Source organism: Leuciscus leuciscus (genome assembly GCF_965113295.1).
Source record: "Leuciscus leuciscus genome assembly, chromosome: 19".
In the NCBI taxonomy this organism is placed as follows: Eukaryota; Metazoa; Chordata; class Actinopteri; order Cypriniformes; family Leuciscidae; genus Leuciscus; species Leuciscus leuciscus.
In genome coordinates this window covers 38,112,207-38,139,188 of record NC_138743.1, presented here as the reverse complement: position 1 = coordinate 38,139,188, position 26,982 = coordinate 38,112,207, and the positions used below count along the sequence as shown (strand labels likewise).

At 41.5% G+C, this 26,982-nt stretch overlaps 2 protein-coding genes across 7 annotated transcripts in view; both read right to left on the bottom strand.

Moving 5' to 3' along the window:
* Positions 1-26,982, bottom strand: part of LOC309482471 (protein NLRC3-like) — a 164,714-nt gene that overhangs the window by 44,888 nt on the left and 92,844 nt on the right. The window lies entirely within an intron of this gene.
* Positions 7,296-26,982, bottom strand: part of LOC309482457 (NLR family CARD domain-containing protein 3-like) — a 168,069-nt gene continuing 148,382 nt past the window's right edge. For both annotated transcript variants that reach the window (XM_082147807.1, XM_082147808.1), the window contains 2 exons: positions 8,326-8,372; positions 7,296-8,245 (listed from right to left, as the gene is read on the bottom strand). In XM_082147807.1, coding sequence (XP_082003933.1) covers positions 7,683-8,245; positions 8,326-8,372 — 610 coding nt within the window. In that variant the 3' untranslated portion in view covers positions 7,296-7,682. The remainder of the gene's footprint in view (positions 8,246-8,325; positions 8,373-26,982) is intronic.

Here is a 26,982-nt window from a genome sequence, read left to right as displayed (position 1 = left end):
GACATAAACGCCGTGCCCTGATCGGTGAGAATTTCTTTCGGAATTCCCACCCGGGAGATTAGTTGAAACAGTGCGCTCGCCACGCTCTTAGCGGAAATAGTGCGGAGCGGCACTGCTTCAGGATACCGCGTTGCATAGTCCACCAGAACTAGTGCAAAGCGGTGTCCCCGCGCTGACCGTTCTAATGGCCCAATGAGGTCCATACCAATTCGCTCGAAGGGGACCTGCATTAATGGTAGGGGGCACAATGGTGCTTTTGGAGTGGCCGGTGGATTCACCAACTGACATTCACGACAAGACGCGCACCATCGGCGTACATTCTCGTGAATGCCCGGCCAAAAGAACCGGGCCAGGAGACGCTTTAGTTTAGCTGTTTGACCTAAATGCCCGGCCATTGGATTACAATGAGCCGCCTGGAAAAGCATTTCCCGACGGCTTTTAGGAATCAATAACTGGGTTGTATCTTGTTTTGTTTGGGCGTCTTGGGTCACCCGATACAACTTATCTTTTAAAATTGAAAAATAAGGGTAGGAGAGCGGTTGGTCAGGATGAAGAAGCTGACCGTCGATAGAACGAACCTGATCAAAGGCATTTTTCAGCGTTTCATCCTGGGACTGTTCCAGGGGAAAATCATCATGCTCAGTGAGGATGGTTTTCTCCAGAGCACTCCGTTCCCCAGAAACAGGCTCCAGAGGTTCCGATTCAGTTCCTCCTAACTGCACAACCGCTATTCCACTCTCCTCTCTTTTCCCCCAAGAAGCATCCGAACATAAATACCCCAATAATTTATTAAATGAGGGCCAATTAGTACCCAAAATTATCGGATGCCGGAGGTGCGGGTTAACTGCCACTTCTACTCTATGCTTTTCTCCCCTAAATTGAATCTCCACAGGCAAAATAGGATATTTCACCACTTCCCCGTGCACACACCGAACCTTAACCATGCGGCTATTATCCAATGCCCTAGGTTGAATCAGGCTTTGATGTATGGAGGATTGGTTACATCCTGAATCTACCAAGGCCTGATATGTACCCCCCTTGATACTCACTGGTATTTGGTAATAATAATAATAATAATAATTCATTACATTTATATAGCGCTTTTCTCTGCACTTTACATAGAAGGGGGGAATCTCCTCAACCACCGCCAATGTGCAGCATCCACTTGGATGATGCGACGGCAGCCATATTGCGCCAGAACGCCCACCACACACCAGCTTACTGGTGGAGAGGAGACAGTGATGAAGCCAATCAGTATATGGGGATGATTAGGAGGCCATGATGGACAGAGGCCAAGGGGCAAATTTGGCCAGGATGCCGGGGTTACACCCCTACTCTTTCGAAAGACATCCTGGGATTTTTAATGACCACAGAGAGTCAGGACCTCGGTTTTACGTCTCATCCGAAGGACGGTATAGGCCAGCTTGATCGAGGGAAGCCTGTGGCGCGTCGGGGACCCGGATCAATGTCCCCACCTCCATCACTGGACATCTGTCAATGAAGTGTCCTGGGTCCCCGCAGCGCCAACAGGCTGGCCCAGACTTTACCGCCGCCCTGGTGGCAGGAAGCGGGTCAAGCGATTGGCGTGGAGAGAGCGGTGTTGGACTTTGTGGGGTGAAGAATCCAGTGGTCGAGCTCCCTCCCCTGGGAGGAGCCCTGGGAGCAGCTGTGGGATCTGCCGAAAAGCCCGTCCTCCATCTCGGCGCTGGCTTCGGCGGGAGCCCTCCACGTGACCTGGGGAGAGGGACAGGTTTGGGGAGAGAGTGAGATGGGGGAGAGAGAGAGAGAGAGAGAGATGCAGATGGTAGGGGTTTGCCGACCCCTGGGCACGCCACCATCTGGTCCTCCGCCAGCCGGATGGCCTGGTTCAGCGACGTCGGGCGGTGGCACTGGACCCACTGTGCAGTCTTCCTAGGCAGCCTGGCCACGAACTGCTCCAGTACCACACGATCGATCACATCCTCGACGTCGCTTTCGTCGGCCATCAGCCATTTGCGGCAGGAGTCCCGGAGCTGCTGTGCCATCACGAAGGGTCGGCCGTACTCTTCCAGTGTCAGGGTCCTGAACCTCTGTCGATGTTGTTCCGGGGTCCGACCGACCCGCTGGAGGATGGCACGCTTGAGGTCCCGGTAGACCAGGAGATTCTTGACTGGCAGTTGGTGTGCAGCTATCTGCGCTTCCCCGGACAGCAGAGGGATAAGCCGCATTGGCCAGTCCTCAGTGGGCCATCCCCGATCCTCTGCCGATTTCTCAAATAAATCCAGAAATGCTTCGGGATCATCCTGAGGACCCATCTTGTTGAGCGGCAGAGGAGATGGACTGTCTTTAGGCGAGGGGATGGCCAGAACCTCCCGGTCTACCCAGCTCCGGAACAGCTCGCGGTCTTCATGCTGGGATCGGAGGAGCGCCTCGAACCGCTTGTCTTGCTCCTCCTTGATCGCCAGCAGGTGTTGGTGTTGCTCTTGATGAAGACCAGCGAGCGACTGGATGATGTCCGCAAATGGCGTACCTGGTGGAGACTGCATGGCGGCGGTGATCTTCTTTCTTCCCGGGTTTCGGCACCAGTGTAATGAGGTTCAGTTCAGTAATGGTGAGGAAGGAAGAAGACAGGGGTCGGCTTGAGCTGGGACACTCAATTTATTTACTTTTCTCAAAGGGGTAAAACAAAAGGTGCACACAAAGTGCATTCACCGTGCATAAGCACAGCCACAAAACACAATAACTCAGAATATTCTTTCGATGACTCTTGATCAGCTTCTCCCAGCACACGAGGTCCCAGCTCGTCTCTCTCTCCCACTCTCTCCCGCACGCCGGCTTATATCCGGTCTCTCCACGCCAATTACTGAAATCAGACACAGGTGTTCATCATCTGTACTTGACCTACTTACGCTCCGCTCTGCTCCGTCCTCTCTCTCCCGCTACAGACTCCGCAAAACCACGCCCCCCTCGCCACACTCGGCTTCCCCTATAATGCCAAAAAATTAATGGTCAAATATGTACTATTGTGTTCACATTTTATTGACTAAAAATGCGTTAGAACACGTTCATCTCAAAGACGAGTTGGTTCAGGATCAGCTCCATATAGCAGGTCGGCTGACTCGATCTCCTTCTCATTCCCGTAGCGTCACAGTGCATTTCCCTGTTGAAGCCCAGCGTCAGTGACTTCAGTGGAGCTGCTCTGAACAGTTTCTTTCAGTGCTTCGAAACTAGACGGTCATTGGACAAATGCTGTGATTATGTCCCGCCCCGCGGACGCTCAGCGTCTCTGGAGTGAATGAGGAGTGGGCTGGCCTGGACTCCGGCTTCTGCGTGATGATTGGAGGGTCTATCGAAAGGCTGCGTCTCCTTTTGATTGACAGCGATTTCATCCAATAAAAAGTCGCTGATGCTGAAGCTGTTCGAGCTCAGTCCCATCGCGGACTTCTCAAGTGTAGTCGAGACAAACTGCTGCAACCTTTTTCTTGGTTTTTGCTTGTCGAAATTGCTAGCCAATTTTCATAATACATTTCACACAATTATACATTTATGTCTTTTTTATTTTATTACTTATTATATTTTTTATATTATTATTAGTAATAATTACAAAATTATTATAAAAATAATGAAAAATATATTAGTGATAGTATTATTACAGACCTCCTGTTCGAGATGAGTTATCCTGTCGCTGTGGTCGGATAAACTAGTGTCCATATCAGTGATGGTAGTCGCTTGAGTCGCCAAGGTAGATCCAATAGAAGCAATGGATGAGTGAATGGACTCCAACGACGAATTCAGCAGCGCGGTGAGTTCACCAGTCATGTTTCTCCTTAGTTTGTCAAGTTCGCTCACCAGTGTGTCAGTCGTTAGCGGGTTTGAGGCGTCGTCCGACATCTTGCCGCTTTCCTGCCCAGAATTAGGCGCCTTGGTTTGAGGGTTGATTTTCCCACCAGCTCGCGTACCTTTACTCATCAGGAACAGATAACGTTAACCAAGACCAACAGTAGCACGAAAAGAGCGAAAAAGCCCCAAATGTAGTGTTAAGAGGAATAAATATGAAATTTAAGTCGGAGCACTAACACCACGCGTCTCTCCACTACATGGCAAAACCGGAAGCCCGTATGACAAAGTTAGACGAGAGATAGCCGTCATTAAACAATGCCCAAAGAGTTGCAATTACGGTTGATGGCTGGACGTCTCGTGCCACAGACTCATATGTAACTCACAGCACACTATATTGATGATGAGTGGGTTTTGCAAAACCACGTTCTACAGACTAGAGTGTTCAATGAGGCTCACACAGGGAATAATCTAGCAGTTTTACTGCAGAACGTTTGCCGCGAATGGAACATCAAAGACAAGAACACAGCGTTGGTCACGGATAATGCAAAAAACATGATGCTGGCCGGAGTTGGTGCAGAGATGGACCCTCATGTGCGATGCGTCGCGCACACACTTAATCTGGCCTCGCCAAAATCCCTCAAACTGGACAGGGCGTCAGAGCTTTTGGCGAAAGTGAGGAAGGTGGTTACGTTTTTTCACAGAAGCCCAAAAGCAACTGAAGTTCTACGTGAAATGCAGGCCCAGTTACACCTGCCAAACCACAAGCTCATCCATGATGTTTCCACAAGATGGAACAGTTCACTGGACATGTTGGAGCGTTCTTGGGAGCAGCCCTGCTGTGTTGAACACCCTGCTGTCAAAGAAGATGAAGAGGGGTGAATGCATGGCCAGCCTGACAGAGGAAGACATGACAATAATCCAAGAGGTCATCAAATTGATGTCTCCTCTGAAAGTGGCAACCACACTCCTCAGTGAGGAACAAACCCCACAATCTCAATGATCTCCCCAATCCAGGCCAAATTAAAGAGACATTTCCAGACAGATGATAGTGATCTACCAGTAATTTCCAAGATGAAGGAATGATTCAGGCAGGACTTTGACGGTCGCTAAACATCACTCCAAGACCTTCTCCACTGTGCCTCAGCCCTTGATCCACGCTTCAAAGACCTGGCTTTCCTGGATGACAATGACACCAAGGACATGATATTCATGAAGCTAACAGCAGAGGTGGTGAAGATGGATGAAAATGTAAGAATATACTCTCTCTCTCTCTTATTTATCTGTGTTTATGTCTAGTTTAAGGAAATTGAACAGCTAGTCTCTGGTTTATAATAATGATTGCCACAATGAATGAGGACCAGGCAGCTAACACAGGTGGAGCAGGTGGAGGTCTCTTCTGTTCTGCTCCTAGATGATGTTCCTCCCAAGAAGAAAACGGCCTTGGACCAGATGTTTGGTGATTTCCACACTGCGAGACCACAGACGACAAAGAACACAAGGGAGAGAGCTAAGGAGGACATTTTAAAGTACAGAGAGAGGGATTCTTTAGGTCTGAGTGGTGACGTGCTGCAGTGGTGGAAAAAACAAGAGGATCTTCCACTGCTTTCAGCATTGGCAAAGAGCGACCTCTCCATCCCAGCTACAGGTGTACCCTCTGAAAGAGTGTTTAGCACAGCTGGAGACATAGTTACTGCACAGCGCAGTTTGCTTCATCCTGATCATGTAGATCCACTGATGTTCCTGAAGAAAAACCTTAAAGTAGGACATTTGAGTTCATCTGGTTTACAGCAGCCTGTGACTGCCAATAATAGTTTATAAATATATATATTTATATATATATATTTTTTGAATACAGTTATAAAAGACCTGTTTGTGAAAGTTTATTTATTTTTATTATTTTTTATTGTTAAAACAGCTCCTGCTTTCTGCTCACTGAGTTAGTGTACCTGCTGAAATCACATTAGCCTGCTGGCAAGTTACGGAACATTTCTTCATTGTTTATCCCTGAGCATCCTTAAATTGTTTCACTGTTAAATGTGTGAGCTGTTAAACGTGTAACTGGAGACAGGACAGGAAAAGAATGTCTGTTTTTATTGAATCTTTTGGTTTTGTGAAACCAAATCTTCTGTTTGTGAAAGAGCCATGCGTTAAAAGTCAGAGGCACTTAAGCTACTTTATGATTTGCTGTATGTCTGAACAAAAGAAATAAAAGTGAACTATCTATACCATATTGAATTGCTAGCATCATAATTTTCTCCATTGCATCATATTACATTGAATCGAATCGAAATCGGATCGCACTGCATCGTAATAGTAGTGAATCATATTGCATCGCATCGGTAGCTGCTTATATGTATCTTTAATGTATCGTATCGTTGGCTATGCATTGAGATTCGCATCGGCCTCAGTTATGGAGATGCACATCCCTAGTCTATATAAATATAAGAAGAAGCGCCATAATACTTCTTTCTTCTTCTTTTGTTTCATGGCGATTTACATTCTCAGTGCATATCGCCCCCTACTGGGCGGTCTTGATATTTTTTTGAATCTTATCTTTTAATCTTTCATTATTATTTTTTTATTTACTGTGAACAGGAATTATATTGTTTATTTAATGCTAAATATATTTATTTAAAGAGAGATGAACTGACCTGAAAAAAACAGTCTGTGCTTTCAAAGATAATATACTGTACAAGTAAATTTTTTATGTTTAGCCATTTTACTTCCACATTTGTTGTGAGATGTGTCACATATGCATTTTATTCTAGAAATGAAAGCTTTAAGTCAAGTCAAGTCAAGTTTATTTGTATAGCGCTTTTCACAATACAGATTGCATCAAAGCAGCTTCACAGTATTAAATTAAAATAATACAACAAAGTTTGTTTCAAGAGGAATTTATTGATTGATAAAATTAAATTAAATATCCCCAAAATATCCCTTTAGCATAAGTTCAGCCGGGAAGACTCAATTGTTACGTCACTTTACCTTCTCATATCCAATCACATTCTAATACTCGTGGTATAAAAGTACTTACACACGTTTGAGTTTGCAGATGCTGACGCTTCCATTCACCTCCATCCCCCCCACCATCTCCAAGATGGATCCCTCCCTCCATCCTCCCCAACACTACCACCAGGATGGTCCCTTCCTATACCTCACAGGGGTTCGGCTTTGTCTTCAGGCAGGATATGCAGAGTCCGGACCCTCAGATTGTGAGCTACGGACGGGGCCTACGCCAAAGAACTTTATTGCTTGCTGGGCTATTAATAAATGTATAATTGTCACAGTATTTATTCTCCCGAGTCTTTCTGGTAGAAATACATTATATAGTAAATGTCGTATTTTCGGTCAGAAACCTTTTGAATGCACATCTACGATGCGTGAGAAGAAAAATGAAATATATAAATTGGAGTAAAAAACATTGCTTAACTTTCTTGATGTTATTATAATAATTAGAGTTACTGGTTCTTATTGTAATCTATGGACACTCGTAGTGTGTGTAAAACATGAACACTGTCATTACTGTGACGCCTGTGTGAATGTGTTCGGCTGTTCATAAATAACACAAGAAAACATCGAGAATAAACTCGTCAACGTCACTAATATTACTGTACAATCTATACGACTCAAAATCATCTTTAGACTTTATTTGATCAACTTTATTAATCCCGAGGGGAAATGTACACGTCACAGCAGCACATAACACACAATAATTATAATAACATAAAACACATTTACAACAACAATTATTTTACAGCATAAGTTCCACAATAATGAAAAACATTAATTAAAAATGAATAAATGAAACTGTGATTATGTGAGATTTGATGATTCTGTGTGAATGTGGACATTAGAAAGAGGATTTACAAGTGTGTGTGTGTGTGTGTGTGTTGTTTAATCTGACACAGAGACACAGAGGAATAATTATCATAAACCCTAAATCCAGCATAGAGGGGTTCAGTGAATGTGGTGTTGAGTGTGTGTAAGTGTGTGTGTGTGTCAGAGACGCTGTAGAAGGACAGAGTGCCGGCCGACACGTCCACATACACTCCTACTCTCTTACAGGATGAAGGGACGACAGGAATAACATTGGACTTATTACTGTGACAGACAGTGAATCCTTTACCATAGCAGAGCAGACTCCAGGATTTATCATTACATCCAAACATACAGTCTTTACTCTCTCCTTTCCTGCTGATTCCTTTATATGTCACTGATATTCCAGCAGCTCTTCCGCTCCATTCAGCCTCCCAGTAACAGCGTCCAGTCAGACTCTCTCCACACAGAACCTGAGGATACTCATCAAATCTCTCTGGATGATCAGGATACGGCTGATGCTCAGACACAAACGTCAATGTCCTGTTCTCCTCAGACAGAATGAGACGAGTGTGTGCTGTGTTTGGATCCAGTGTGAGATCACAGGCATCTGAACACAAGAAGAGAAACATTTCACTAAATGACACAAATCAACAATAAGTCACTAAATGATTGTGTGTGTAGACCTACATTTCTGTGGTCCTGCTGTCATTCTGAACTCTCCACAATGATCCACACTATAAAACACAAACATGATTCATATTCAATTTCTAAAGGGAAGACAAGAAAGAAACACACACACACACACACACACACACACACACACACACACACGTCTCGTATATTTACAGGTAAAATGAAACGTCTCGTATCAAATCAATAAGGGTTTGTTGGATTTGTCCTGTATTCTACATCACAGTTGAATAAACACATTAGGAGTTTGCAGTGTAGAGAATACTAATAGCAAATATAATTAAATCAATTTCACAATAAGTAGAGAAGCTCATTTGCGCATGATTGCATTTTAGATTCCATAGATTTAGAGATGAACATGACGTAAAAATATATTTAGATATAAATGGGCCATTATTATGACATAATACAGTGAGCTGGATTACCCATCAGATAACAGTGGCAGAATATCTTAAAGCAGTTCTTCTCCTATTTTAACATTCACAATCCTAAACAACCCTTGCAAAACTTGCAGACACATTTTATTCACTTAATATATTACTAAATCAATTGTTAAGTTTTCAATAAATGCAAGAAACATTAAAATAATAGCAATAATAACAACTATGGCCGGATCTGATGTACATCCTAATGTAATCTTCTAACATGTCGTGCCCGTGGACGGGGGGGTTCGGGGCGATCGAACAACTCTCCTTCTCACTGCCGAAGGGCCAGAATTCCTCACTGCAGAACATGAAATCCACAGGGAGGAGTCGGATCCAGATCCAACTCCTCCCACCTTACATATACCTAAACCTACCCATCTCCACCCCCTGATCCCTAAACCCACCCCTAAACTTACCAATCTCCACCCCTTATATCTGGATCCAACTCCGCCCCCCGGATCTCGTATACTGCAGTGAGGTGCTACTGAGAATTTAAGCCAGATATGAGGTCACTGAGGGCCGGACCGCAGTATTTTTACAGGTGTATATAATAAATGTGGTGAAATAATTGCATAATATAGTATAACATTACTTCTAACATCTTTTTGGATCGGTAAGATTTTTTATGTTTTTAAAAGAAGTCTCTTCTGTTCACCAACGCTGCATTTACTTCATTAAAAATACAACAACAACAAAAAAACATTCATATTGTGAAATATTATTCTAATGTAAATCAGTTGTTTTTCTATGTGAATATACAGTAAAGTGTAATTTATTCCTGTGATCAAAGCTGAATGTTCAGCATCATTACTCCAGTCTTCAGTGTAAAAATGATTACCTAGCGTTCGTACCTTCAGTGAAATAAGTTGTCAAAGTTAAAAATAAATCAAAGCTTACCTTTAGGAGGATAATTAATGGGATCATAATGGTCTTTTCCTGGCTTTGGAATAGGTATTATTTCTGATTCATGCCAAGAAGCTGGGATTTTTTTCCGATATCCAGATAGAGTTAAAAATTCTTCTAAACATTTTCAGAAAAAGGTGAGGTAGATTCTTTAATCATTGGTAGTGAATTGTATCTGGTCCAACAGCTGTCATGGGATTTTGTTTAAGGGCTCATTGTAGTTCTTCTATTGAGAAAAGCTGGTTGCATGGCTCTATATTACTAGAGCTAAAGTTAATTTACTCCTTCAGAAAGCAGAAAGTTCTCAATTTATGAATTCTTCTCAAAAGTTTTTGCTAGAATACTTGCAATTTCTTGATTTGAAGGCAAGATTAATCATGTTGTCTGATGTTGTATTTAAGGACCACTGTTTTTGCCCTTCATTTTTCGTATCAAGTTCCATATTTTGTTTGATGGAGAACTTGTTGACATGCTGGAAACAAATATTCTCCAGCTTTTCTTTTTACCAGCTCAGGGCTGGGTTTCCCGAAACCTTCTTAACGCTACGTCGTTCTTAAGCTGTACCTTATCGTTAATACGCGTTTCTCGAAACGTTCTTAGTTAAGTATACCTTCTGTAAGTCATACGACCACTCTTAGCTTTACCTCATCACTGTTGCAGGTCAAGTCAAGTCAAGTTTATTTGTATAGCGCTTTTCACAATACAGATTGTATCAAAGCAGCTTCACAGTATTAAATTTAAATAATACAACAAAGTTTGTTTCAAGAGGAATTTATTGATTGATAAAATTAAATTAAATATCCCCAAAATATCCCCAACTGAGCAAGCCAAAGGCAACAGTGGCAAGGAACCGAAAAAACTCCATCAAGTGACCTAATGGTGTCCTAAAACTCCATCAGGTGACCTAATGGAGAAAAAAAAAACCTTGGGAGAACCCAGGCTCAGTCGGGGGCCAGTTCTCCTCTGGCATTTATGAGCTAGAGGCCGGATTGTAGTTTGAACTGTAGGATTATATGAATGCCTGGCCGAAGAGATGCGACTTTAATCTAGTTTTAAACTGGGAGAGCGAGTCTGAGCAACGAACAGTATCAGGAAGACTATTCCAGAGTTTTGGAGCCAAATGTGAAAATGCTCTCCCTCCTTTGGTGGTTCTGGATATCCTAGGTATGACCAAAAGCCTTGAATTTAGTGATCTTAAAGAGCGCGATGGATTATAGGGTGATAGAAGATCCGTTAAATAGACTGGAGCTAAGCCGTTTAGGGCTTTATAAGTCAGTAGCAATACCTTGTAATTAATACGGAACTTTATAGGTAACCAATGCAGTGATGATAAAATCGGTGTTATATGATCATATTTTCTTGATCTCGTAAGAACTCTAGCGGCGGCATTTTGGACTAACTGTAGCTTGTTTATTGAGGATGCAGGACAACCAGCTAATAAAGCATTACAGTAATCCAGTCTCGAGGTCATGAATGCATGAACTAACTTTTCTGCATCAGAAACTGATAGCATATTACGTAGCTTAGCAATGTTTCTAAGGTGGAAAAAGGCTGTTTTTGTAACATATGAAATATGATTTTCAAAAGACAGGTTGCAATCGAGTATAACACCCAGGTCTTTTACTATAGAGGATAAAGTAACAGGACATCCTATGATGTTAAAGTTGTATTGTGCGAGGTTTTGTGGGCGGTTTTTTGAACCGATAAGTATTACCTCTGTCTTGTCTGGATTTAATAAAAGAAAATTACGCGTCATCCAATCTTTTATATCTTTAACACACTCTGTCAATTTGGAAAATTTTGCGTTTTCATCCGGCCGTGATGAAATATATATTTGAGTGTAATCAGCATAACAATGGAAACTAATTCCATGTTTCCTTATAATATTTCCAAGTGGCATCATATATATTGAAAATAACAGAGGGCCTAACACAGATCCCTGCGGCACTCCATAGTTTACTGGAGTTACGATCGATTTTTCTCCATTTAAATAGACAAAATGGTAGCGGTCAGATAGGTATGATTTGAACCAGCTTAGTGCTTGTCCTTGAACACCAGTATAATTTTGTAGTCGATCTAAGAGTAATGTATGATCTATAGTATCGAACGCAGCACTAAGATCAAGTAAAACTAGTATTGAGATACAGCCTTGGTCAGAAGCTAAAAGTAAATCATTTGTGATTTTAACGAGCGCAGTTTCAGTGCTATGATGCGGTCTGAATCCAGACTGAAACTTTTCATAGATCTCATTTTGTTGCAAGAAAGAGCCCAGTTGAGCGGACACCACTTTTTCTAATATTTTAGACATAAATGGAAGATTTGAAATGGGTCTATAATTTGCTAGATTATTATGATCTAATTGTGGTTTCTTAATGAGAGGTTTTATAACTGCCAGTTTAAATGTTCTTGGAACATGACCTAAAGATAAAGACGAGTTAATAATATTGAGGAGAGGATCTTCCACTACAGGTAACACTTCTTTCAGTAGTTTAGTTGGTATAGGATCTAATAAACATGTTGTTGTTTTAGATGAAGTGATAAGTTTATTTAACTCTTTTTGTTCTATAGTTGTAAAGCACTGTAATTGTTCTTTCGGGGTGATAATTGAAGCTGAATTATAAGGCGCGATTGAAGATTGAACGTTTACAATTGTGGTTCTGATGCTTTCTATTTTCTCAGTGAAGAAGTTCATGAAATCATTACTACTGAACTGTAACGGGATATTTTGTTCGGGTGACGTCTGTTTATTTGTTAGTCTAGCCACGGTGTTAAATAGAAACCTTGGATTGTTTTGGTTGTTTTCTATTAGTTTGCGGAGGTGCTCAGCCCTGGCCGCTTTTAGGGCCTTTTTATAACGTGACATACTGTCTTTCCACGCGATTCTAAAGACCTCTAAATTAGTTTGTTTCCATTTACGCTCTAAAATACGGGTTTCTCTCTTTAAAACATGCGTAGTATTGTTGTACCATGGTGCTTTATTTTTCTCTCTGACCTTTTTTAATTTAATAGGTGCAACCACATCCAATGTTCTAGAGAGAATGGTGCTCATAGTGCTAGTTAGTTCTTCTAGTTCATCTGTTTGTTTGGGTTCAGGCAGCAGCTGAGACAGATTAGATAAGCAATTTGAGAAATTATCTATGGTGGATGGGAGGATTGTTCTGCCTGGTTGATAACGCGACGCCGCATGACATATTACAGCAGTACGTAATATGCAAGTTACCATGTAGTGATCAGTGACTTCATCACTTTGTGGAATGATATCTATATCGGTTGGATCGGTTCCATGTGATATAATTAAATCGAGTGTATGATTAAGACGATGTGTTGGTCCGGTGACGTTTTGCTTGACCCCAAATTAATTTAATAAATCTGTAAACGCAGCTCCTAACGCATCATTTGGATTATCTACGTGTATGTTAAAATCTCCAACAATTAATGCTTTATCGACATTGACTAATAGGTCTGAGAGAAAATCTGCAAACTCTTTTAGGAAATCAGCGTAAGGCCCTGGCGGTCTATATACGGTAGCCAAGGCTAGAGATAATAGGGATGTTTTTCTAACATCTAAGAGCGTAACATTTAGTACAAGTACTTCAAATGAAATAAACTTATAACCCGTTTTTCTGAGTAACATTTAGAATATCTCTATAAATGGTTTCAACACCTCCGACACGACCAATCAGACGGGGCTCATGCTTATAACAGTATCCAGGAGGAGTAGACTCATTAATACCGAAATAATCATTTGGTTTAAGCCAGGTTTCAGTAAGGCAAAGTACATCGAAGCTATTATCTGTGACTATTTCATTTACAATAACTGCCTTAGGTGTGAGTGATCTAATGTTTAGAAGACCTAGCTTTAGAAATAGTTTTTGTTTACTAATAGCAACATTTTCTGTTTTAATAACAATTAGATTTTTCCTAGATCCTGCATTAGATTTATTATTTGATCTCACTAAACGAGGAATAGACACGGTTTCTATGCAATGTTCTACACTAGTATTTATATCAGTTGAATTGGTGCAGCAGAGACTATGATTTGGACTTTTGGTTACTAGTCAAAGGGTATTTAACATTTTGGAGATGTTATCTGACAGAAGATCCGCTCCGAATCTGCTTGGGTGTAAGCCATCAGCACGGAAAAGCCTAGGACGCTCCCAAAACAGATTCCAATTATTTACAAAGAGCAGTTTCTGCTCATTGCACCATGACATTAACCATTCATTTAGCGCAAATAATCTGCTGAACTTTTCATGCCCTAGTCCAGGGGTCACCAACTACATTTGTCGGAGGGCCAGAATTTTACTGGACACTCACCTTGGGGGCCGGACCCCCAAAAAATTGAAATAAAAATATAATTTTGGCATAAAATTATCACTTAATGTTTATTATTTGTTTATATTTTTTCATTTCATTACAAAACTGAAGGCATTTTTAGCCTTTATGAGTCAGGCTCCTATCACTTGTACCACAGTCAACCACCAGGAGTGATAGAGATACTTTGTCTCAATTCAAGTAAACTTTATTTATAGAGCACTTGAAAAACAAACAGATGAAACAAAGTATCGATATAGGGCTGTCGTCCCTGGCTTCAGCGCTAATACAGTTTCAGTTAGTGGAAGGAAAAGGCCTCTTAACACAGGTAGGCTAAAATGGCACTCTCAAAGGCCATGAAACGAAAAGTTGACGCGGAAAACAGATCCTTTAATGACGAATGGACTGAAAGTACGCATTTATCATGCCAACCTTCAGAAATGCGTTACCTGTGTGCCTCATTTGCAACGAAACTGTTGCTGTTGCAAAATAATATAATCTGCGCCGTCACCACAACACTAAACACACAAATTTCAAGGATTCATATCCTGAGCAGTCAGAGGCCCGAAAGAGAAAAATTGCCACATTGAAATCTGCGTACTCCCGTGCAAGTGGCATTATTACTCGAGCTTTAACTGATCAAGAGAGAGCAACGTGTGCATCAATGCAGGCTGCCTGGGTGCTTTGCAAACATAATCGACCTTTCACAGAAAGTGAGGTTTTCAAGGAGTGCATGGTCACAGTTCTGGAGGAACTTGCCCCCGACAAATCCATGGACAGAATTATTGCAGCTGTCAAACAAATACCTCTCTCTGCTTCAACTGCCGCGCGTCGTGTACACGTCTTGGCAGAGCATGTCCAGCAAGTTGTCATTGAAGGGATCAAGGAAGCCAAATACATTTCGTTGGCCATTGATGAGTCCACGGACAATACGGATATCTCACAGTTGTGCGTTTTTGTCAGATTCTTTGATGGCAAAGATTTCCGAGAGGAGCTGCTGGCATTGCTTCCGCTGGAGGACAACACCACTGCTGACATCATCTTCGGAAAACTGGAGGATTTTTTTAAAAGTCATGGATTGTCCTTTGATAAAATCAACCTGATAGTGACAGATGGAGCACCTGCTATGATTGGCAAAAACAAGGGTCTGGTGAGCAGAATAAAGACTGTCGCTCCTAAAACTAACGCGCTTCACTGCATTATCCATCAAAGTGTGCTGTGCGCAAAGCTAAGTGGGGAGCTCAAAGAGGTGATGGAGAAAACAATGAAAATTATCAACCACATCAGAGGAACCTCAAGCACACAGCATCGCCTGTTCCGCAAATTTGTGCTCGAATCCGAGGCTTCTCATGATGACCTGTTACTCCACAATGACGTGCGCTGGCTCAGTAAGGGCAAAGCACTGGAGCGCTTCGTTGAACTCAGTGCCCAGGTAGTGGAGTTTTTGAAACAAAGCAAAGCAAAAGCGGCAGCTGACCATCTCCGCACCATGCAGGACAGCGAATATATGTCCAACGTTGCATTTTTGACAGACATTTTCTCGCATTTGAATGCACTTAATCTCCAGCTGCAAGGAAAAGAGAAATCAGTGGTGGATCTGGTGGAAAAACTCGATGCGTTTGGGAACAAACTTGACCTTTTTAACGCAGATTTGTTGTCGGGGAGGCTGTTGCATTTCAGCACACTGAAGAAGGTGGGACAAAGCCACGTAACAGACAGGATGAAGAAATTCATCACACAATTAAAAGACAACTTCTCCTCCAGGTTCGATGACTTTTTAATTCCCAGGGATGTCATTGGATTTGTGCGTGATCCTTTCAGCATCAACCCAAGTGGAGAATTCTCCACAAACGCAGTGAAAATGATGTCTTTGGACGAAGCGGCCATTCAGAGCGAGCTGGCTGAAATCCAGGCCGCAGGGGACCTGAAGGCTGCTCTCCGTGGTGCTGAAAACCTGGGCGCATTTTGGTTGTCCTGTCCCGAGGAGTATGGTACATTGAAGACGCTGGCTATGTATGTGCTCACCATGTTCGGTTCGACGTACACCTGTGAGGCTGCGTTCTCCAAAATGAACAACATAAAAACACATGAGAGGAACCGGCTGTCACACCAGTCCTTTGATGACTCTTTGCGCATAAGTCTGACAGCGGCCAAGCCTGATGTAAAAAAGTTGGTGTCAGAGGGGAAATGTAATTTTAGCCATTGAGCAGTGTGAGTAACCTATTTCAGCCTTGTGATTTGAAATCGCTATAGCCCACTTAACGTTTTATTTGATGTGCAAACATTATTTGTATCCTGTTTTTGTTCGGATACCAGGTTAGTATTTATTTACCATGCTATTTTAAGTTATGCCAGCCAGTTGGTTTTCTCTCCTTTTTTTGTACGGAGAAGTCTGGTTTGAAGTTTGTTGAGACTTTGAAATAAAAACCAAACGTTAAGTAGGGGGCATAAGGAAAAGTTATGTGTGGAAAATAACAAGAACTGTGTGAAACAATAAATGTAAAAAAAAAAAAAAGTGGAGCGAGTTTGTCCTCATTTCGGAATAAAGCCTAAATAGAGTCATAATTGGTGGGGATTACTGATAGTTAAGAGTCTCGGTCGTTGTTGCTATTTTCAGTTGCTTTAATAGTGTGGACCACATGATATATTCTCCTCTTTTTTTTTTCTCCTCACAATTTTCGAATCCAGTCGCGGGCCGGATTGAACGGTTCGGCGGGCCAGATTCGGCCCGCGGGCCGCCAGTTGATGATCACTGCCCTAGTCGGTACGTGGGAAGCGGTCCTGACACAATGATCGTTGTTTCAGGCGATGTGCTGCGTACCGTATCGATTAGATTCCTGAAGTCTTTCTTCAGAATCTCCGTCTGGCGCAGCCTGATGTCGTTCACTCCCGCGTGCAGGACCACAGTTCCGACGCGCTCGTCACCGTTCAGGATCTAGGGAACGCGAGCAGCGATTTCAGAAACACGAGCACCAGGAAAGCAGTGACTGTGCACCTTACTTTTACCTAACGTAGCGTGTACGTGCCGAACGATGGAATCGCCGATTATCACAGCATCGCGTTCTGTTTCGCGTAGAGGGGAGAAGCGGTTTTGTGTGGATAACTCGAAAACCGGGAGGGTCGGAGAAAGTCTTGGTCTAAACCTGACTCGCGTCTTCCGCTGCGGAACCACCCAGGCTTCGTGGTGGCGTGTTGGAGCCGGAGTGAACGAGACCATGGCTGATTGCGACCGATGCTGAGGAACGCACGGAGTAGACGCGGTCGGAGTCAGCGGGTTAGTAACGTTAAACACTGATTTGTGTGCATCGGCGCGTGATGTTTCAAGAGCCAAACACCGGTCTCTCAGCTCGGCCTGTCTCAATAAAAGGTCGTGGATCTGTTTCTCAACAGCTTCCAGCTCAGACTGCAGTGCGTGCAGCTCAAATGTGTCCTCACCTGCACCAAACGGTAGACTACTTACATCTGATATATTCGCCATTTTAACAGATGGACAGTGAGTTAGCAACGAAGCTACCAGTGATGCTATCAATATTAATACTAATTTATGACTGAAGTCTTGGATATAATCTTGGATATAAAATGTTTGTTTGTAAGTGAGTGTGGAGAAGACGCGTTCAGCCGTGATCCACGGACGTAACCTTTAAGAGTATGCAGCGTTGGATCACTAATAGGCTTGAGACGCGTCTGCTCAACAGTCCGCGTTGTAACAATGAGGTTTGAGCAGTAACATTAGTGCTTCTCAGTGAGGAAAAGTAGAAAATGTTCGTTGTAAGCGAGTTTAAAGAGAAAAATCAAGAATTATAAATCAAATCGATAGAGCTCCAAAAACAACAACGCATTCAGACGCAACGCATGATAATAACAGGACAAGACATTACTCACCGTGTTTGTTGAGTGTTTCTTACTCACCTGAGCTTTTATGAACTCAAAGGCGCGAGAGAAAATAAATAAATAAAAATAGCTGAGCGCACGGGTGGCGCGTTAACAGGCTAGCGAATTACTAGCGTGTTGTGCTAGTAGTAACGGAAGCTAGCGATGTCAGGGTTGGGTAAGCTGTATTTAGTAGTAATATAAACAACTAGAAATTGTAGTAAATGATGGTTCAAAACAAGGAAATACGAGGCTAAGACGGAGCTTACAGCACCGAAGCAAACACACTCACAGCAGGCTGCGAGGCAGAGAGAAAAATCAAGAATTATAAATCAAATCGATAGAGCTCCAAAAACAACAACGCATTCAGACGCGACGCATGATAATAACAGGACAAGACATTACTCACCGTGTTTGTTGAGTGATTCTTACTCACCTGAGCTTTTATGAACTCAAAGGCGCGAGCGCGCGAGAGAAAAAACAGGTCTATACAAATATAACTCTGAAGTTTTAATACACACAGACAGTGTTCAATTAGGCTAATTCAAGTGTTTTCATGCAAAGAATAAAATTGTCATTATATGGATTGTTGTTAGATTTTTTATTATATTATCCAAAGGCACATCAGCTGCCGAACCATTAAAGGATTAATAGTCTATTTAAAGGGAATGATTGTGGTGGGGAGTTTGCTCAAACTATGGCAGCGATACAGCGAATAGTAGTTCTAAAAGACGGCGCCGTCCGCGGAGCGCTTTTAAAGGCCAGTGAAAGCAGACTGTCAGTTAAGTCCTATTCGGACGCTAATTGTTTATCATGGGCTCGTGCGGTATTTTAAACATTTACAGGGGTAAGTGATTTTATTGCCGTCCGAATCCATAAAGTCAGGGTTTTTTCTCACCCAACCCGCGTAAAAATCCCTGGCCAAATTGTTTTTTGACAAACAGGTTGTGTGTGATTTAATTGCCGTCTGAATCCACATCTCTGAGTTTACAAGAAGAGACTCAAAATGCACTGTTTAAATCCTTTTTGATCACTACCGAGTACCGTATGTAAGATGTACACTTTTATTACTGAAATGCTGGAAAGTACAAGAACACTATTTCATTGCAGCTCCACCTCAGCGAAAATTTTTGAAATGGTTATTGCGGCAGCAATACAGTATATGATACAATTTTAAAATATGTAGGCTAGGCTATTATAGGCTATTATAGTTTGGATTATTTTTATAATATCCCATGAGTCCTAATAAATGCAATTTCAACTATTTCTGAAGTGCTTCTTTTATAAAGAATACATTTCTCACATAACGCAGTGAAGCAGCTCCTGCACTAGAGAATAGTTGATTCTCGAGCCATCAATATAAACCAATTCAGCAGCATCGCCACGGACAGCACCCGGTAACGTCGCACGTAAGAAGGTATATCTTAAGCAGCTTTCTAAGGTATAGTTCGGGGAACACGCCTAGAAATGGTATTCCTTCAGTTAAGTTATACCTTAAAGGAACACTCCACCGTTTTTTGAAATAGGACTTATTCACATTCTTTCATACATTTAGATAGGTGTGCAAATGCATTTTTGTCTCAGTGCATGCATTGTTTTAGTTTGACAGGGTCGGCACTAGCTTAGCTTAGCACAATGAATGGAATCCTTTGTTGCCAACTAGCATGTCCTGAGTAAAAGTGATAATTTTTTTTTTTTTAAAACCCACGTAATTACTTCTTGTGGCCTGCGTATTCACAACGAGTACAAATAGCAATGCAGATTAACACTAGGTGATTTCCTAGGCAGATATTGACTTGGGACTATATAAGGGGGAAGCACAGGCGAAGCACAGCTACTTAGGCAAAGCACTGCTACTTGGGCGCAGAGATATCACGCAACACATGAAATCCCACGACTTCCGTCAACATACCGGTGTGAATAGAAGCTGCCTGGCTATTTTCCCTACAGTACATGAATGGCGATGAACATGGCTGATTTTGTGTGAGCCAGAACCATACCTATATGTACAAGAGTTTACAGAAAATGAGTGGAAATAGAACGACAGGAGGAGGTTGCGATCACTCAACAGCCTGTGTCACAGCTACCGAGGATTTCACGGCGCTGATCCATCCTGCAGTACTCGATTTTTTTTTTCCCGGTGTGATAAAGTGAACTGGAAAAAGCGCCCCACGCCGAATGGACCAAATGGACAGCTGTCCACACAGTGATTATTTTAAACATGACACATGTATAGTAAACTGCTTGTAGCCTTCTCCTCTCTAGTAGTTATACTAAAACTCCTGAGTCAAAAGAACCAGCTAGGCTAACTCGGTGAGAGAAATATAGCTAACTCAGCCCTCAGTCATCTCATTTTACAGGAAACGATAACAGCGAGTTTGGTTGTTCATGCTAAACAGGTTGAATTCAACATGAGGTTATACTAGAGAAGGCTAACGTTATTTGAACCGTAGTCTATATAAGTTACAGCTTCTCAGCATCTATTTTACAACCGAATAAAGACACAGATTAACATAAGGAAGAGTAATAAAATACAACTTACATGTGCACTTTTTTTCTGCCTGTGCTTTGAAAATAACGTTAGATGGGATGGGACAGCCGTATGTTTCAGACGTAGTACCGTCTTTCTTTCAGGGCCCATATTCCATTTTTTCCATGTAACTTAGTCCTCCGGTGCAAAATGCTCTTCGCAAACACGATACTGTTTGATTTTGTAGAGAGGCGTTGAAGTACAGATCTCCAGAGCAGCTAGCCATTTATTTCTCAGTTCCACATTCGATGGAATTCTGTGAAACATTACATTCGTTTATGTCCTTTGCTTGTTCTTGTCATGAACCGGGGCTCGTTCTTCGTACGTTGCTTATTACATCCGAGATCAAATGTTACATCCAAGATGATATCATCGTGCTAATCATGATCTGGCTAACTCGGTTCTTCGAACACACTTGCCGGATAAGATTAGTATAGCTGGATTGAGTTATCTGAGATAATTGCGCGTTCATGCGCTGGGTTAAAAGGGGACATGTATCGATAGTAGAAACATTGATCAGCAACGCTGCTATTGGCTGCTCAGCGTGGCCAGAGAGCGCGCTCAGTTTTTCTCCTCAGCAGAGCAAGAACAGTCGAAGTTTCTTCGGAATTTTAATGTTTAATTAAAACGCCAGGGAACACCTCAAAGTCTGCAAAAGCCAGGAGAGAGGGCTGGCAAAAAGTAGCAGACAATTTAAATCCGTAAGAAGTGGCCATGTTAGATGTTTTTTTTTTTTATCACTTAATAGCCTATATTTTTGTATTTTAATAATTGCATAATTACTTTGTTCATTGTAATGTCAGAGTCACCACACTAGAACATGGGAACAAATAAAAGTGAAGTACAAAAATATTCTACATAATGGTAATGTTTAGTTATATTATAGTCTCTTTTATAAAAGGCACTGTTAAATAAATGGTTATCTGTTTATAAAAGCAACCAAGAAAAAGGCTGAGAAAAAAAGAGAAAAGATCTTAGTAGCCTACACTGTAAAATAATTTTTGCTGCATTAAATTAAGGCCATATAGTCATTTCAACTGTTAAATCTTGAGTAATGATGAATTGCTTTGACTTGTGAAAGTGAAAACTGATAAACTTGTTAATGTAAAAATATTTTGCCATGAGTTATTGATCACATTTTTCCCTGTTCATTGTAATGACATTGTGTTTTCCTCTTTTGTGCACTTTTACATAATACACTTTTACATAATACACCAACACTTGTATCTGTTCCCAAGAAAGTGGTGGCTGAAATATGTGCAGTAAGTGGACATTTTCTAACTTTCCAAAGGAAAGAAAGTATAAGACTTTGTAATGTCCATTTGTTTCCATTGCACTGGACAGTGAATAAACCCTCTCAGATAACTGTCATATGGAGGAACTAGCCTACCTGCAAGTGCATAAATAACTTTACTTAATTTATACTTGTATGCTTTATGGCTGCAATATAAGTTGCAGGATTCCACATCTCCAGAAAGGCCTACAGAAGAGTCTGCACAGACAGAGGAGACATAGGCCTACAGGTGGGCAGTGGATAGCCAACTTTTCCTTTTATTTGTTGCATGAGGCATGTGTCTAATATCTCTTGTTGCATGCATTTGAACACTGGCTTTTCTTTACAAAGAACAATTGAAATAAAACTCAAGGAACTAAGCATATTTGTCTTTTATTAACCATTTAATGATTTTTTTTTGTGGCAATGTTGTGTAATATGGCACATGCAACAATGTCACAGGCCCTGTCAGGTGTGCAACCCTCAGACTTATCAGACACTGAAATCTTCCCTTTAGTTAGCCAAAGTTTATTTCATTGTGTGCCCTTGTCCTGGCTACTGCATTGTAACTGGTTTGGGTCGGGGAATGGGGTCATAAAACACCTGTCTGCAGGCAGGAACATGTCATAATCACCTATGAGAAAATGCAGTTCTGTTAGGATCAGCATAAGTGTATGTAATACAGTGAGCTTGATATTTAATTGTGGAACTTTACTTACCACTTTCAAATAATGTGCATAAATGTGAATTTCTGAAAATTCTTAAGTCATGCACAGATCCTGGCCATTTTGCTTTCACATTTGTGATATGGAAGATTTTAGTCAACTGCCTTTTTTAAATTTGATATAATATTATTAATCTGGAATATTAAGAATCACAATAGTAACTGGGCTGCACATTTACATTGTGAACCCCCTTTCTGTTCACATAATCCCCTTCATTGAGGCCTTGATGGCAGTCTATGGTCTAGCCTATAGTCTATGGTACCAATCACGTTAGTGAAGCCTGAGTGACATATACTGTAATCGGCATGGTCATGATGGCATGATCTTCATAAAAAATTATGATAGCCTAAAAAAAAAAACTGCTTTAAAAAAAACTACTTTACAACATTGGGTCTTAAGTGGCTTGGAAATGCCACAAAAAAACCTAAAACTGTTTTTTAAACCTAAAAGCACCAGGTAAACTCCGAATGACACGACAGACAGCACTTTCCATCAAGTTCTCCGCATCTCCAATAGTGTAAAGGAAAGAGCCACTCGCAAATAATCTTAGGGCAATGCAAACAGTTTGTGCTGTAGTTAAAGCCCGACTCCGACAAGTCGAAAATAAATGTGCGTTTCCAACAAATTAATAATGTAAACGACAATCTCACGAGTCACGAGAAAAATATATACATCTCAGAAAGTGCACTATCGCGCTGCGCTGGACTTCCCCATGGACTTCCCATATCAGCTCCGCTTATGAAGCCGCAGTCTAATCCTGTTTACATGAAATAAGCCTGCTCCCGAGCAGGTTCAAGTTTGCGCACCTGTTGCTATGACAGCAAGTCCAGGATGAGCGTCGAAGAACCAAACAATCCAAGATCATGCCAAATCGTCAACAATCAAATCCAGCTAACTGAGTTAGCGATGTACGAAGAACGGGCCCCCGGGGCCTGTACCATGAAGGTAGCTGAACAAACTCGGGGTTACAGGATTAGTTTTGAGTTGACAAAACCAAACCGATGCAATCAGGCTTTATTGGTACCATGATGCAGCACATCAACTTTCTCTGTCAACTCAGGCTTTGATCCTTAAGCTATGATTACTCCACGCGCGCGTGCACATAAAAGAGTGACGTCGACACTGAACAACCAATCGCGGGTAGTAGAGCGTGAGCGATATATTTTCCCGTGGAGGAGCAAGAGAAAATCATTCAGAATTACGATGAATTTAAATATGTATTTCAAGCTCGAAACAATATGGTCTCTGCTGCCAAAGCAAGAGAAGACTGTTGGAGAAAGATTGCTGATTGTTAATGTGTAAGTTAAACAAATACGTTCTATATTTATGTAAAATTATGTATGTATGTATGTGTAATATAGCCTATAGCCTATTTTTATAATATATAAAAAAATGATACATGCACATTTTTTATATTATTATAAAAATAGGCTATAGGCTATATTACACATAGGCTACACATACATACATAATTTTACATAAATATAGAACGTATTTGTACTACTAAGAAAGCTAGGGAATCCTATCATAAGATTAACAGAATAATAATAAAGATTTAAAATAATTCTTAACATGTATTATATTGTATAGTACATTTGTGCAATTTGCTTTAAAAAAAAAAAATGTGTTCATGTGATGTCACCCTATCAATATATCTTAAAGGCAATTTTATAAAAGCCCTCTTTTATGGACATGGCCGATAAATGTCCGGGGAACACTATTAATGAAACTATTCATGAACTCCTGCAGAGCGAGGACCACCTTACGAATGGTTCGACAAACCGTGTTTTCCCCCTATAGCTTCTGTGCGTCACCCACCGTGCAGGAATGTACCACTTGCAACAAAACAAAACGCAACGCAATATTTGCGGTACAGTAAGTGCATGAATTCGACGTGTTAAATTCTTTATGTGCGGCTCAAGAAGTTCGCAAAGATAAGACATTCCTTCCGCGGAAAATCTGTATCTTTCATACAAGTAACTATCAGGAAAGGCAAGGGGATTTTGTCTGGCTAAAAACTCTTTCTCTACGAAGTGCTCGTCAAACAATTTCCGCTGAGATGTCCACCGGATTTGGAAGAAAAGGTGAAGTCATTGCAACAGACACTGGGAATAAGTTACGTCACCTATATGTTTCTTTGCTCTCAGCTGATTGGTCAAACTTCAGTCTGAGATCTCGAATCCAGAACATAACCTGCCCCGGAGCAGGTTAGCCGTGCAGCGTAAGATACCATGGCAACGAACACCGATTAAAGCCAAGCTACTTTCATAGTACCTAAAACCCAGGGTTGGCGGAAACTAAACTGAAACATAGCTGGCTAGCCACCTAAACCGGCTTCATGGTACAGGCCCCAGGGGCTCGTTCTTCGTACGTTGCTTAACCTCTTCAGCTCTGGCCACGCCTTGGAAAGGCCTTGGACCCACCGGTGGGTCCAATATTGCATCATCATAATCATTTTAAAAAATCTATAGGTTGTGCAGCACAAAACTACACATATATGGTATTGTTTGAAAGCTTAGAACCTCAGCTTTCCTGAACACCCCATCACTTTTGCATGTATGTTACATATAAGAAGATAATAAGGTCTGAATTCGACCCCCCCGCATAGACCCCCCCTTGAGAAAATCATATAAATAATATTACATTTCATATTTATATCACACAATCTCGCCAAAAATAGACAAGTCATATATCAAATGAAAGCTCTCACTCTTAAGAATATCACTGTGGAGTTTATTTCACCGATCCAATACATTACAGTAACATTATTCACAAAAGAATCGCGACGATTATTTTGATTCCTTTGAACGAGCAAACACATGAGTCACATTCCTGTTCGGATCACTAAAATCGTGTGGAGCTACTAGCCTTAAACGCAATATCAGCTCGTTCATTAGGTTGTTTTCTTCAAAATGAGACTATTTTCACATGTCTATGAGCATGCATGGCCAAACGACACTGTAATATGTCACCGATGTCCAGATCAAAACATGCGATGCAGACATATACTCTTATTATCCATAGTTTTGATTGTCTTTGTTAGCATCGATTTCTGATGACGTCATCACGTATTGCGTCATACGTCAGAAAAGCTAAGACTCTCAGCTTTCTATAGACATGTCAATCAAGCTTCTAGCCCATTCAGAGCATGAGATCTCACGTTGCAAAGTTGAGGAGGCGGGGACATTTTCATGATTTTCCAGCGGCTGCGTGCGATCATCGCAGATGAGTAGGAGTTGATGTTGGATGAGTTGGATAGTTTGGACAGTATTTTTTCGAGTTTTTGCGTGCTTTTTACAACTGGTTGGAGCGATTTGTCTTTGGACAATGGCTTCAAGAAAGTTTTTTGTTGGTGTGGATTCGGTTTTGAAGGAGCTTGATCGACTGAGAGACTGAAACTTGCAGCGTGGCAAGTAGCATCCCATGAGGGCGAAGACCCTGAATTTGAGTGAGTAAACTTATAAACATTGTATTTGTGTATTTCATGAACAAATGCATGCAACAATACAAAATATGCATGCAACAGACATAAAGAAATAACATGTGCGTGCCAAAAGAAAAATCAGATCCCATGCATGCATCCATGCATGCGCGCTAATTCAAATTAGCATGGGTTATTTTGCTAAGCGTGTGCGTAACGTTAGTTATTTTTTGTCGCGTAAATGTATGTGTGCATGTCTGTTGCATGCATAATTGAGATTATTTTTGCATGCAAATACATGTGCAAAAATAAACGTGCACATATGCATGCCATAGTTCAAATAAGCTTAAGTTTTTTACTACTTTTTTGCGCCCACATGTGCTAAAATAATGTTACATGCAGATTTGTAATTTTCCACGCATTTGTTGCATTTGACTTTTTTTTTTTCATTTTGTAGACATTGCAGTGGTAAACAGTTTCATTCTTTACCAGCACCTCTGCACATATCAGAACAAAAGTCCTCTCAGCCAGAAGGTGCCCCAGATGCCCCAGAGCCGCCCGCATCCACATCTCATGCCCCAGAGCCGCCCACTTCTACATCTCATGCCCCAGAGCCGCCCGCTTCTACATCTCATGCCCCAGAGCCGCCCGCTTCTACATCTCATGCCCCAGAGCCGTCCATATCTGCCACAGCAGCAGGTGAACAATGTTTTCCAGAGTACTTTGGGTCCGATGCCGCAAGTGGGAGGAGAGTTTGTGCTTTGTGCAAACTTTCAGGCCTCAAGTAAAGCCTCCTATGTACTGTACAAAGTGCAATGTACCCTTGTGCTTGGTGCCATCTAGAAACTGTTTTAGAAAATGGCACACTGATGGACACTCTAAATAATGTCTTGTCATTTCATCAACAGTTGCAACCAAACAAACAAACTACAAGTTGGGCTTGTTTTTCTTCTTCTTTCTTCTATAGTAACTTTTTGACTTTTTATAGTTACTATATGCTGTATTAGGGATGTCAATTTTCATAAATTCCCATGATCGATCGTCGTTTAAATTAACAATCAATTAATCGATTAATCGTTAGCCTTAATACTGTGATATGCGTCTACTGCAGTGGCTATGACAGCATGACAGGGTCAGCAAATGCTGCTCAAAACGCTATATGTTCCTCACCAAATCAATTAGAATGGTTTTAA